We start from the raw sequence: 14466 nt of genomic DNA on the forward strand, positions 1-14466 counted from the left end.
ATCACCCCAGGGAGATCCCTCATGTTCACTTACAGTTAATCCCATTTCCACTCTCAGTCCCCAGGCCACCAGTAATCTACCTTCTGTCTGTACGCATTTGCCTATTCTGGACATTTCATAAAAATGGAAACATACATGGTCTTCTATGTCTGGCTTGTTTCACCTAGCACAATGTTTTTAGATTTACCTCTTTTCATTGCCAAATAGTATTCTATTGTATGGCTGTGCCACATGGTTTATCCATTCATTGGCATAAGACCACCAGGTGATGTTTCCACTTTTTGGTTATTATGACTAATGCTATTATGAACATTTATGAGCAAGTCTCTGCGTGGACATATGTTTTCATTTCTCTTAAGTAGATACCTATATCAGAATCGGGTTAAGTGGTAGATTTATGTTTACCTTTTTAAGAAACTGCCCAACTGCCTTCCAAAGTGACTCCATCATTTTACATTCTCACCAGCAATGTATGAGGATTCCCATTTCTCCACATCCTCACCAACACTTGGTATTATCTGATTTTTTTTTTGCTTATAGCCATTCTAGTGGGTGTATGAAATGGTATCTCATTGCATTCCATAAATATTTGAATGAATAAATAAATACTCTCTGAAGCTGGACAGTAGGTTTGAACCCTGGTGGCGATACTTAACAAGCTGTATTACCTGGAGTGAATCACTTCCCCACTGTGAGGATTTCAAGACATAAGGTGACGTCCTGAGAAGCAGTGGGTCTGCTATGGATTATGTGCCCACTGAAAGGTAGCTGTCATCATCATTGCCACCAATGTTAATATTATAACTATCAGCCCAGAGACAAGCCCACACGAGTGACTGGCAGCCGGCATCTGTGGTGACAGCCGGCATCTGTCAAGGGCTCACCATAGTCACCACTTAACTTAGCCTTTGACACGTATTAATGCTTTAATGTACACAAGCCTATGAGATTGGTTATGATTATCCCTGTTTTATAGACGAGAAAGCAGAGATACAGAGGGCTTAAGTCACTTGCCCCAAATCACAGAGTCAGTAAGTGATAGGACCAGCATTGAACCCAAGCCCAGGCTCCAGAGCCCAAGCTCTACATCACTGTATCACACTTCCTACCCTTACAACAAGGCAAACTGGATGAGTGCCATTCTAGAGGAGCAGATAAAATTCAAGTAGATGATCAGAGAGAAGAAGACGAAGTCTGCTCATCCCATCTGAGGCTGCTGGGGAGCAAGGCACGCAGGCAGTCGTGGAATTTGCCCCTCATTTTGTGGACTGGGCCGGCACTGCTAACAGAGCTAAAGGCATCTTTTGTGCCATTGCTCAGCAGCGAGTGACATCATGGGCACTGCCAGGTTTTTATCAGTTCTGCCAGATCATAGCTCACCGGACTTGTTCTGGAGGAGCCAGCAAGTTGCTGAACGGCAGAGAACTTGGGTTCTCAAACCAGCAGGTAAGCGCGGGACCCTGAGGGGCTCTGTGGACGGCACCTTGGTGCTTAGAGAAAGGAAACAGGAGACAGGGTGTGACCAGGAAGAGAGGGACAGGAAAGGGACAGGAGACAGGCTATGACCAGGAAGACAAGCAGGCTGACCCCGCTGGGGAAAGCACTGGGGGCATGAGGGAATGAGGCTGGAGACGATGTTCCCTTCTGATAGCTGAGAAGCGGATGGTGCAAGATGCCCACCCAGACTGCCATCTCTGTCCCTCTCTTGCTAGTGGCCGCGACCGTGAACACCAGCTCAGGCCGGTCCTTCTTCCTCGGCGATCATGGGCTCTACTTCTCCGTGTACCTCGTCACCTTCCTCGTGGGGCTTCCCCTCAAGCTGGAGGCCCTGGTGATCCTCGTGGACAAGCTGCAGCGCTGTCCGGCGGCCGTGCGCGTGTTCTCGCTGAACCTGACCCTATCGGCCCCGCGCCCTGTTGCTCTTCCTGCCGTTCCGCGCGGTGAAGGCAGCGAGTGGCACGCGCTGGTCCCCGCGCTTCGTCGTCTGCCCCGTCTCCAGGTTCCTCTTCTTCACCACCATCTGTCTCACATCCCTCTTCCTGGCAGCTGTGAGCGACGAGCGCTTCCTGAGCGTGGCCTACCCGGTTTGGTACAAGACCCGGCCAAGGCCGGGGCAGGCTGGCCTGGTCAGCGGGGCCTGCTGGCTCCTGGCCGCCGCTCACTGCAGGGTGGTCTATGTCACTGAATTCTCGGGGCGCTCCTCCCCCACCCAGGGTATCAACGGGACCTGCTACCTGGAATTCTGGAAGGATCAGCTGGCAGGACCTGCTACCTGGAATTCCGAAAGGATCAGCTGGCCTTTCTCCTGCCCGTCCAGCTGGAGACGGCTGCGGTCCTTTTTGGGGTGCCCCTGCTCATCACCAGCTACTGCTATAGCCGCCTGGCGTGCATACTCGGTAAGGGAGCCAGCCAGCGCCGGCGGAAGAGGGTGGCAGGCTCGCAGCAGCCATGCTGCTCAACTTCCTCGTCTGCTCTGGGCCCTACAACGTGTCCCATGTTGTGGGCTACAGCCAGGGTGAAAGCCCGAAGTGGAGAAGTTACGTGCTGCCCCTCAGCACCCTGAATTCCTGTGTCGACCCCCTTGTCTACTGTTTCTCATCATCTGGGTTCCAAGCTGACTTCCAGGGGCTGCTGGGGAGGCTGACTGGAGCCTGTGGCCCTTGGTGGCAGGAAGACAGCGTGACACTGAAGAGTGCAGGAGAGGGGCCGCCACAGGAGCTGTCTAACATAGAGGCCAGGTAGTGAACTCTAGGAGGGCTCTGGAGCAGGTGGCTAGGTGGACTGGCCTGCAAAGCGGATCATCCCTGGGGCAGTTCCAAGCTCAAGTCAGGCAGAACCTTGGAGAGGCAGGCTGGGGACTGGCACTGTTTGGGTCAGAGCAGGTACCCAGGCTTCCTCAGGATGTGCCCACAAGAGCCCAGCTCTTGATCTCGCCACACTGCCCTCCCTTCGCGTCCCCCAACATGCTCAGGGAGCGGTCAAGGTGAGAGAGAACTCTGGAGAATAAGGAGCTCCCCAGGGCAGCAGGCGGGCTCCTGTGCTTTGCTGAAGGTGAAGGAGGAGTTGACAGCAGTGTCCAGGGTCTGAGGGAGCTGCCCAGTGACTTGGGACAGGAGAGAGGAAGAATCTGTCCTTCAGAACTACTGACTCAGCTGGGCAGAAATGGGGACACAGGACTCCAGGAATGAGGGAGCATCCTGCTGTCACATGCGCTCTTCCAGAAAGTTTCCACTGTTCAATAAATTCAGACTTTCAGGGACATTTATGAAAAATGACAGAAGAAAAATTACCTAAATAAATTTGGTAGCAAGCAAAAGAGAATGGTTTTTTCTTAATCTTTTTTTTTTTTTTATGGTGTGTGTGGGTGGTGTATGTGAGTGTATCTTAGGTGGTGTTGATGGATGGAAGGATAAAACACGAAGACTCTGAAGGAAAAGTGTTAAACTATAAGATGCCTAGTTGCTGGGAGAGGATTTGGATTGGGAGAATAAAAATAATAGCTAACCTATCTTAAGGGCTTCGCCTGACATTGTCTTCAATCTTCTCAGTAGCCGTGAGGCAGGTACTATTACTATTCCCATTTTACAGGTGAGGGAATGGGCCCGGTGAGGTGAAGTCTCTCACCTGAGATCCCATAGCCAATAAGTGATTGAAGCAGGACTGGAAGCTGAAATTAGCTGACTCTGAAACTCGGGTCCCTGAGCCACTCTGCCACCAGCTGTTTGTCATCTGCCGTGACTGGGCCCAGTCAAACTTCCAGAGTCGGCTGAGGGAGTCTGACCAGGACAAATGTAAACAGGCCACAGTGAGAAACAGAACTAGATGCAAAGCAGATCGACTATTTGTGTGGATACATCCTCTTCCCAGTAAAGAAACCCTCTTGGAAAAAAAATAAATGAAGAGAATTAGTTAGCCCAGTTGACTTCGGGTTACTACAAAGACAAATGTGTGTTCTTAAGAGCTATTTTTATCAAACTGTGATCACTTAGTAATTTTTCATTTTCCACTGAGGGGTGGTGCATGAGAAAGAGTTGGTCAGGGCCTCCTCCCCTGGGAAAGCAACCAGAGAAATGCTGGCACCTGTTTGCACTGTCAGCTTTATTATTTCCTTTTTTAATTTGCTTTTTTTTTTTAATGACAAACCAAGAAGTCTCTTACTTTATTTTTTTATTTTGGCCGCACCACACAGCATGTGGGATCTTAGTTCCCTGACCAGGGATCAAACCTGCGACCCCTGCAGTGGAAGCTCGGAGTTTTAACCACTGGACCACCAGGGAAGTCCCGGTCAGCTTTAGTTCGAAAACATTTACGGTGCACTTACTGTGTGCAGATGGCTGCGCTCAGAACTTCCGGGATTTCAATACTAATGTCTTTAGTATCTGTTTTCTTCCTGAGATTAAGGTCGCTGGGGAATGAGGACTGGCTGTGGATGGGGACTGGGTCTCAGGTGGAGGGACAGAGACATCGTCTCTGTACAGAGATGAAGGCATGAGCTGTCCCTCTGTCCCATGGCTCATCTGTCTGTCCTAAGGCACTCAGACCTTGATGTGAACGTGGGTCTGCGTGGTGCAGAAAGGGCACAGTGGTGACGTGGAGTCTTGCAGCTCCAGGAGTGGTAGCAAGGGCCCACGAGTGAGGACAGAGAGGAGTTGGAAATTCCGCATTCCAGAGAGAGCCATGAAGAACAGGAGTCTGACTCCTCCCCCAGACTTTACACCGAGGAAGAAGAGGCAACTCAGCTGGCTTTGCTGCCCCCAGCCGTCACCCAGGACCCCACCCCTACCCCAGCCTGTGTGGACTGAAGGCTGACGGGTGGGGAGGGTGAAAAGTCATCAGAGGCTGGGTGGCGGTGAGGGCAGAGTTGTGGTGTTCTCCATATCTCTCGGAAGTCAAGGGAAAGGGGTACTCAAGGAATAAAGCACGTGTTCTGGGGCAGCTGCCCTGTGCCCATCTAAGCAGAGGAGGGAGACGGGCAGAGAGACGGTGTGGGCACGTATGTGTGAATGACAGGGCACCAGGCACTCTCCCCATCTGGCAGAGAAAGCAGGTATGAGGCTCCCATGGATGAGGGCATCGCAGGAACAGGGCTCAGTGGGGGAGTTCTGGAGTGCTGGGAGAGGTCAAACCAGATTGGGTCTCCCAAGACCGAGGTCAGAAGAACTCAATTCTAGCTGCCAAAGAGAGCCAGCACCCGGGTACCTGACTCACAGCAGACACCAAAAGCTATTCAGTATTAGCTAAAGCACTGTTTCTCAAACTTTTGTATCATTGTTCCCCTCAAGGAGCCTTTCTGGATCTTTTCCTCCCACTCAGCACCTTCCCCTCCCTGCCCATGAATTTTTTTTTTTTTTTTGCGGTACGCGGGCCTCTCACTGTTATGGCCTCTCCTGTTGCGGAGCACAGGCTCCGGACGCGCAGACTCAGCGGCCATGGTTCATGGCCCAGCCCCTCCGCGGCATGTGGGATCCTCCCAGACCGGGGCACGAACCCGTGTCCCCTGCATCGGCAGGCGCAGTCTCAACCACTGCGCCACCAGGAAAGCCCGCCCATGAAATTTTAGTACAACAGACATACTATGTATCTGTTTATGTGTGTGCCTTTTGGAAGGCCACAAACCACTGTAAGACTTTTGGGCTCCTCCAGAACTAATTTTCACATCTTTGGGAGCAATACTGCCTGTGCTGAGAACGCATGAGCTAGATAACAGGTCTCCTCACTCACAGAGTGATGAAGCCTGTCTCACACAACTGCAGCCCAACAAAGTTACGTTTATTTTCTTGCTGGAGCAAAGGAGACCACATTCCAGAGGAAGTGTGGGGCATCTCATGAAAGAAGAGACAGGGTTATTAGAGGTTTGGGGTAAGGGTGACGTTTAGGTGATGCTTTGATGAAGTAGTATTTGATGGGCTCAAAGCACAGCAGGCCTGGGTGGAAAGAGGTCGATTTCAGGCCTGGGCTGAGAAGCAGACCCAGGGTCCGATTCTTTGGAAAACACAAAATAAAGTTAAAGGTAGAATTTCGTGCCTGAAAACTCCTTATCTGAAGCTCTGGGGGCTGAAAAGCAAGGCTGCTCCTCTGTGTCACAGGCTCCTGCCCAGAGCCTGCAAGCAGCAGAGGAATGTTCCATTCTCACTGATGGGATTTCAAACAGCTACGTTTCTGAAAGTCTGTGATTTTATTTTATTTATTTATTTTAAATTTATTATTTTGGCCATGCCACACGGCTTGTGGGATCTTAGTTCCCTGACCAGGGACCGAACCTGGGTCCCGGCAGTGAAAGTGCACAGTCCTGACCACTGGACCACCAGGGAGTTCCCAGTCTGTGATTTTTAGACAACTAGGTTTCTTAGCAGTAAAATTTTGTTAATTAACAAAACGAGTTTTTAAATGTTTATAAAAGGGAGTCCTTGATGGCCATGGGAGTAGGAACCTTTCCCTCTTAGGAGGAAGTGTCCCCCACCCAAAACCTAGGGCAGTGTAACCCAGAAGGATGGGAGGAAGTGTAGACTACCTTAATCTCTGCCATAGGTTCCCTGGGCCACAGGTCAAGTCTCAGCTCGTAGGAGAATGGGGAGGAGGCTAGGAGTTTTAAATCACCAAGCGTGACCAGAAACCTAGGGAAGCCACTCAAGAAGTCATTAAGAAATTGGCAAAGATGGTCCACTGCAGCCTGACTGAAGGTAGTGAGTGTTGAAACCACTGCAGCTCAGACTATCCATGAACCAGTGTCAGTCAGAGTAGGGCAGAGGGGCAGGCAGGAAGCAGGGAGGCACAGGGAGGTGGCTGACTTGATAACTTTTCCTGAGCTGGATACATCACCTGTGACCAGAATCTTAGGATAGTTTAGCAAGTCTGTGTATGTGCCTGGTGGGGCAAGGGAAGCTGTGATGCAAAGCAGGAGAAATAAATCTGCTTCACTTGGACCCTGGGAAGGGGCAAAAAGTAGACCAGGTTAGGGTTGGGGGACAGGGGTGGAAGGTGAAGAACAGATGGGGGTAGGTAGGAACAAGAAGACTGGGAGTCTGCAAAATTAGTTGCAAGAATCATCCTAAGGGAAGAAGCAGAGTACCAATAAGAAGTAGAAAGAGGGCTTCCCTGGTGGCGCAGTGGTTGGGTGTCCGCCTGCCGATGCAGGGGACACGGGTTCATGCCCCGGTCCGGGAAGATCCCACATGCCGTGGAGCGGCTGGGCCCGTGAGCCATGGCCGCTGAGCCTGCGCATCCGGAGCCTGTGCTCTGCAACGGGAGAGGCCACAACAGTGAGAGGCCCACATACCGCAAAAAAAAAAAAAAAGAAGTAGAAAGAGATGTGGTAGAAAAGTCAGGCCATAGATTCTGGGAGAGGAGAATCAGAGGTGAAAGACAGAGGCTGGCGGCGGGGGGGAACAAATGGAGTAAAATAGTGTGAGAAAGTGTTCAACTTTTTACCTTCCTCTCTCTGATGTGATCCCTCTGGTTGCAAAAAAAAAAAAAAAAAAAAAAAAGACCAAAGCAATACAGGTAGTTGTGGCAGCTAAAACTCTGCAAAGAGAAGTGAGAAGCTTGCTGAGTTCCCTTTAAGGCCAGTTCTGAAAAATCATATGGAGGGAGATCAAGGCATCAAGATGGTGGCCCATGTTCTGGGAAAAGGATGCTGGGGTCACATACCAGAAGAAGAATGGGCTAGAATGAATGAAATCTGATAAACGCTGTTGGAAGTGGGAAGGTGCATGAAGTTGATCCCCACGGAGGCACGGAACTAGGGGAGAGAAAATGTTACAGAAGAGGAAATGGGGTAGAGAAATATTTTTGGAAGAGAGTGATTTTACTGAATTCAGACTAGAAGGGTACAGTGAGACAACTAAATCAATCATCCCCTGTTGCAGATCCCCCAGCCCCAGGGGTTGAATCGTAATTGGAACTAGTCATGACAATCTTGTTCCCCTTTATAGGTGACTGGTCTCAGGATGGACACGTGACCCAATTTTAGCCAAAAAATGGTAAGAAGTCTGCTGAGCGTCTCTGGGAAAGATATTCCTTCTTACTAGAAGAGATAGATGTGTGAGGAGCTGCCCTCTCCCTTCCTGGTTTGGAAGATTTTACGTGAGGATATGATACTTGGAGCTACAGCAGCCGTGTGGGGGCCATAAGACCACATACTTGAAGAAGAAAGGTAACAAGCTAAAGGTGGCAGAGAAGAAGGATGGAAAGGGCCTGGGCCCTTGATGAGCTTGTTGAGCTGGGATTACCACCTCCAATCATCCCTATGGCTGACTCACTATCGGCCAGGTATTCTCTAACTTGCAGCCAAATGCATCTTAACTCTAATGGATAAGATGCTGTACCTCAGCATCCTATATCCTACTGAAAACTACCCAGTGATGTCTTCTTTTATTTTAAATTGTTTTATGATCCTGGAATTTCTAAACTCTATTTGCTTTGTAGGAGTTATGAAATCTTAGTGTTTATCCTACCTATTATGGCTGTACTTAGGGGAGATTTCTTATGGTTCCAGTCAGTAGCTCTGGCATCAAAATATTGGGACATCCCATCATTCAGAAAGGGGCTTTTGAGAGCTGGCTGGCTGGGACTACGTGGACATAGCACTACAAGACCAAGAACAGACTACTGGATGGGCACTTTCTAAGGTCGAGTATCATCTGACTGATAGTCTCCCCTGCAAGCTCTCCTCCTTTTATTGATAAAAATTCCCACGCTTGTTATCAGATTTTTAAAAATTTTATATTGAAGTATAGTTGATTTACAATGTTGTGTTAGTTTCAGGTGTAGAGCAGAGGGATTCAGTTATACATACACATGTATCTATTCTTTGTCAAATTCTTTTCCCATTTAGGTTATTACAGAGTTCTAAGCAGAGTTCCCTGTGCTATACAGTAGGTCCTTGTTTGTCATCTACTTTAAATATAGCACTATGTACCTGTCAATCCCAAACTCCCAATCTATCTCTCCACCCCCTCTTCCCCCCTGATAACCATAAATTCATTCTCTAAATCTGTGAGTCTGTTTCTGTTTTGCAAATAAGTTCGTTTGAATCATTTTTTTAGATTCCGCATATAAACTATTTCATATGATATTTGTCTTTCTCTGTCTTACTTCACTTAGTATGATAATCTCTAGGTCCATCCATGTTGCTGCAAATGGCATTATTTCAGTCTTTTTAATGGCTGAGTAATATTCCATTGTATATATGTACCTCATCTTCTTTTCCCACTCATCTGTTGATGGACATTTAGGTTGCTTCCATATCTTGGCTATTATAAACAGCACTGCAATGAACATTGGGGTGCATGTATCCTTTCAAACCATGTTTTTCTATGGATATACGCCCAGGAGTGGGATTGCTGGATCATATGGTAGCTCCATTTTTAGTTAGGTTTTTTTTTTGTGTGTGTGGTACATGGGCCTCTCACTGCTGTGGCCTCTCCCATTGCGGAGCACAGGCTCCGGACGTGCAGGCTCAGCGGCCGTGGCTCACGGGCTGAGCTGCTCCACGGCATGTGGGATCTTCTCGGACCGGGGCATGAACCCGTGTCCCCTGCATCAGCAGGCGGACTCTCAACCACTGCGCCACCAGGGAAGCCCCATTTTTAGTTTCTTAAGGAACCTCCATACTGTTCTCCAATATGGGATCTTGATTGCCATGGAAACAAGAGAGGATTGAGGGCTTCCCTGGTGGCGCGGTGGTTGAGAGTCTGCCTGCCGATTCAGGGGACGCGAGTTCTTGCCCCGTTCCAGAAAGATCCCACATGCCGCGGAGCGGCTGGGCCCGAGAGCCACGGCCGCTGAGCCTGCGCATCCGGAGCCTGTGCTCCGCAACGGGAGAGGACACAACAGTGAGAGGCCACAACAGTGAGAGGTCACAACAGTGAGAGGTCCGCGTACAGCAAAAAAAAAAAAAAAAAAAAAATAGTGAGGATTGAATGAGTAGGGTGGAGATCATGAACGATGCTGCCCTGTGGAAGGGTACTTGGCCCTGCGCAGTGTTCTTAGAAACAGGAGAGCAACCTAGTCTTCCTACCCATGGAATCACCATCACACATGCCCTGCCCATATGAAGATGAGGAGATGTGTTCCTGGATGCCTAATTTACTACTTATAATTTATGCACAATCATGGGCTTGCAAGTCACTGATTCCCTCGTCCCCTCCCCCCTTCCGAATAATTGTTTTCTAGCAGTTCTCTATGCTTAGAGCACAACCCACTCTTCTAGGGTGTTCCCTAAAAGCCTCCACTAAAATAACTCCTTGTTTGCTTATCCTTTGGAAAACAATCAAATTATTTGCTATAAATCAAGAGGTCAGCCAGAAAAAAAAAAAGTAAGCAGGAAAGTCCACTGCAAAGTGAACTGAACAAACAGGCCAGCAAGCTTTGGCACCGATTGCCAGTACCAGCAGCACCCCTGCTGCTGCGTGCCGACCACATGCCAACCAGCCTGGTGAGGAATCGCCCAGCTCAAAAGCACAGGAGGGCTTTGGAGGCATCAATTCTGAGGTTACGAGCAGCAGGGTCCTCCTAGGTATTACTCAGGAGGATGAGAGCCTCTCTATATACACAAAGTCTGCACGCAAATATTCAGGGCAGCTTTAATCATAATAGCCCCAAATTGGAAACGGCCCAGGAGTCCATCAAAAGAGAATGGATTTTAAATCTGTGATGTAGCCATGCAACAGAACACTACTCGGCAATAAAAAGTAGCAACCTGCCCATATAGATAACAGTATAGCTTCTGACTGTGATATTGTGATTTATAATGAATACATATTTGGTCTTCATCCCCACTTCTGGCACAGAACTCTTAAAATCCTTAGAATTTCCTAAGTGATGAGAGCAACAAAGGTGTCTTTTGTTATGCTAATAAGGTGACTTTTGGATCCCCACCTAATGATGAGGGCTGATTGCCAGTGGGACCAATTATGTGATTGGAGGGTTGGAACTTTCAGTCCTACCACCCCTCACCTCCAGGGATGGGAGAGGGGCTGGAGGTTGAATCAGTCACCAATGGCCAATGATTTAATCCATCTTACCTTTGTAAATGAAGCCACCATAAAAACCAGAAAGGATGGATTTTGGAGAGCTTCTGGGTGGCAACTTGGGGAAAGCGGTGTGCTGGGAAAGGGCATGGAAGTGACTCACTCTCTCTGGGTAGACAGTATCAGAATTGAGTTGAATTGTAGGACACTCAGCTGGTATCAGGGGAACTGCTTGGTGATGTGGGGGAAATGACACCCCAGGTTGGAATTGGTACAAGAACCCCTTTAAGTGACAGAAAGCATATCAGTGGTTGTCAGGGGTAGGGGATGGGACAGGGAGGGGATTGGTTGGGGGGATACCAGAGGGACATTTTAGGGTGATGGAAATCTTCTATAACTTGATTGGGGTAGGAGTCACACAGATTTGTCAAAACTTAGTGAACTCTATGCTTAAAATGGATGCTAAAATGCAAATTAAGCCTCAATAAAAAGAAGTTGATTAAAAATGTGGTAACACCTTACCTCTGGGCCCATATGATAGATGTACATACCATCATCAAAAAAATCTTCTCAAGTTTCAGTAAGCCAAGCAGGTGTCTGCTTTTACTGTGCCACTCTGCAGAAGTTTGGACGGCTGTGGAACAACCCAGGTTACACAAAAGGGCAGAAACCATGGTGCAAACCGGTGATAAATGGCAACCAGCTCTTGATGCTGGAGATCCGCAGGGAGTAGTAAGGACCATGGCCGCCTGGAGAGTGCATGGCCCATCTGACTTCAACTCCTGTCTTGGTACCATGCAGGGCTGTGGACTCCATGTTGCCATACCTTCCAGTTTTTCAAGTTGGATATCCAGCTGTTGCTGCTGTTTTTGAAATGTTATATTCTTTTAAGCTGATAACCAATTCAAAATGTGAAAGGATTGTGTGTGGTGAAAACAAACCAGAACTGAGGGCTGTGGACGGCTCCTAGGCTCCCAGTTTGTGGCCTCTGCAGCAGTGGAGGTTGAGGAGGGTTCAGATGTTGAGGATGGATGGGTAGGGAAGGAAGCAGGAGGAAGTGTCATTTTACCACAAGTGTGGCTCAGAGAAAATTTTTCCCAGATCTGATGGCAAACAGCCGCAAAGACCTGCTGACTTTCTAAAATCATTCTTACGAGTCCCTCGTTCTCATTTAGAAGTCCCTGTCTACCTCAGCAGCCCTCCTCACAGGGAAGGTCCCTGGAGGACAGTCAGAGGAGACGCACTCCTAATACCCCACGATCCCCGGATCCCTCCATCTCGACCCTGGCTCCTCCTCCTGCCCCCACTCTCTGGAAGGCATTGTTCATTGTTCTGGAAGGTTCTCCCCTTTTGTTCTTGCCCTACACCCTCTCCCCAGGTGTTCTTTTTTTTTTTTTTTTGGTCACGCTGGGTCTTAGTTGCGGCTCACTGGCTCCTTAGTTGCAGCTCATGGACTCCTTAGTTGCGGCATGCATGCGGAATCTAGTTCCCTGACCAGGGATCGAACCCAGACCCCCTGCATTGGGAGCTTGGAGTCTTGGCCACTGGACCACCAGGGAAGTCCTCCCCAGGTGTTCTAATTCACTACCATGGCTTTAATCATTAATGACTCCCAAATCTCTATCTCCGGCCCCAGACTCCTGTGTATCCAGCTGTGTCCAGGGAGCATCCCAACTTCACAAGTCCAAACCGAACTTTTCATGCCATCCCCCAAATCTGGTCCCACTGCCCAGCCTATTCCACCTCTGTAAATGGTGGAATCTACCTTTCTGCCCATGCCAGAAACCCGAGAGTCATTTTTTTTTAACAATTTAATTTTCTTATTTTTAAAATAATCATACTTTAAAAAGGAACTTTTTTCAGGGAGAGCTGTACAGTTCTGTGAATTTTAACACACATCGATTCCTATAACTACCACCACGATCAAGACAAAAAGGGGGCGGAGTCCCATCTTCCCCTCACCCCTAACCACTGACAACCACAGATCTGCTCCTTATCCTCATGGTTTCACCTTTCCAAGGATGTCACGAAAATGAAATCCTATAATTTTAACCTTTAGAGACTGGCTTCTTTCACTCAGCATAAGGTCTTTGATATTCACCCCAGCTGATACTATCACAGTTTGTTTCCTTTTATTGCTGAGTACTTTGTTCCACTGTATGACTGCACCACAATTTGCTTATTCATACACCCACTGAAGCACACTTGGGTTGTTTCAGTTTAGGGCAATCATGGACAGAGCTGCTCTAAACATTCATGCACAGGTTTCTGTGTGGATATAAGTTGCCATTTCTCTAGGTCAAATCTCCAGGAGAAGGATAGCTGAGTCATATGGTAATTGTATGTTTAACTTTTTAAGATACCTTCAGTCTGTTGGCCAGAAAGGCTGTACCACTCTGCATTCCCTCTGGCAATCTATGAGAGATGCAGGTGCTCCACATCCTTGTCAGCACTTGGGGGTGTTTTAGCATTTTTATTTTAGCCCTCCCGATAGGCGTAGAGTGGTCAGGAAGCCATTTTGGATGTCCTCTCCCTTACCACCCACATACAATTCACCATCAAGTCCTCCTGGTTCTGTCTCCAGAATATATCTTGTGTGAATCTACTTCTCTCCAACTCCACGGCAGCCATTACCTCTCACCTGGCCTACTGCAAAAGCTTCGAACCCAGTCTTTCTTTTTGTCCTCATCCCGATCAGTTCACACCACGCCAGAGGAACCTTTTTTTTTTTTTTAAAAGAAGACGTTGGGGGTAGGAGTTTTTATTAATTAATTTATTTATTTTTGCTGTGTTGTGTCTTCGTCTCTGTGCGAGGGCTTTCTCTAGTCGTGGCAAGCGGGGGCCACTCTTCATCACGGTGCGCGGGCCTCTCACTGTTGCGGCCTCCCTCGTTGTGGAGCACAGGCTCCAGACGCGCAGGCTCAGTAGTCGTGGCTCACGGGCCTAGTAGCTCCGTGGCATGTGGGATTCTCCCAGACCAGGGCTCGAACCCGTGTCCCCTGCATTAGCAGGCAGATTCTCAACCACTGCGCCACCAGGGAAGCCCCCAGAGGGACCTTTGAAGAATATAAACTAGATCATGTCATTGCCCTGAATAAAACCTTTCACTGGTTTCCTGTTCTGATCCCCGCTTCCTGGCCTACCAGGCCCTGGGCCCATCTGGCCCTGACTCTCTCTCCAGGCTCCTGCGACGCCTTCTCTGATATCAATCTGCTGGCCTGGCCTCAAGCTCTTAATCTCTGCACACAGTTTACTTCACACTTTGCTTGGCTGGCTGACCCCCTTCTTTCAGTTTTTCTCTCCAGTGTCATTCTTTATTTTTATTTTATTTAATTTATTTTTTTGCTGTATGTGGGCCTCACTGTTGTGGCCTCTCCCATTGCGGAGCACAGGCTCCGGACGCGCAGGCTCAGCGGCCATGGCTCACGGGCCCAGCCGCTCCGCGGCATGTGGGATCTTCCCGGACCAGGGCACGAACCCGTGTCCCCTGCATCGG

At 48.8% G+C, this 14466-nt stretch overlaps 1 protein-coding gene across 1 annotated transcript; it reads left to right on the top strand.

Moving 5' to 3' along the window:
* Window positions 1–1334: 1334 nt before the first annotated feature.
* Window positions 1335–2742, top strand: LOC309794768 (free fatty acid receptor 3-like; the record flags this gene model as incomplete). The annotated part of the gene is given in 5 exon segments (XM_082606656.1): window positions 1335–1446; window positions 1713–1903; window positions 1905–2225; window positions 2228–2435; window positions 2438–2742. Coding segments are annotated over 5 exon segments (1137 nt in total).
* Window positions 2743–14466: the final 11724 nt, after the last annotated feature.

Source organism: Mesoplodon mirus (genome assembly GCF_964341445.2).
Source record: "Mesoplodon mirus genome assembly, chromosome: 19".
In the NCBI taxonomy this organism is placed as follows: Eukaryota; Metazoa; Chordata; class Mammalia; order Artiodactyla; family Ziphiidae; genus Mesoplodon; species Mesoplodon mirus.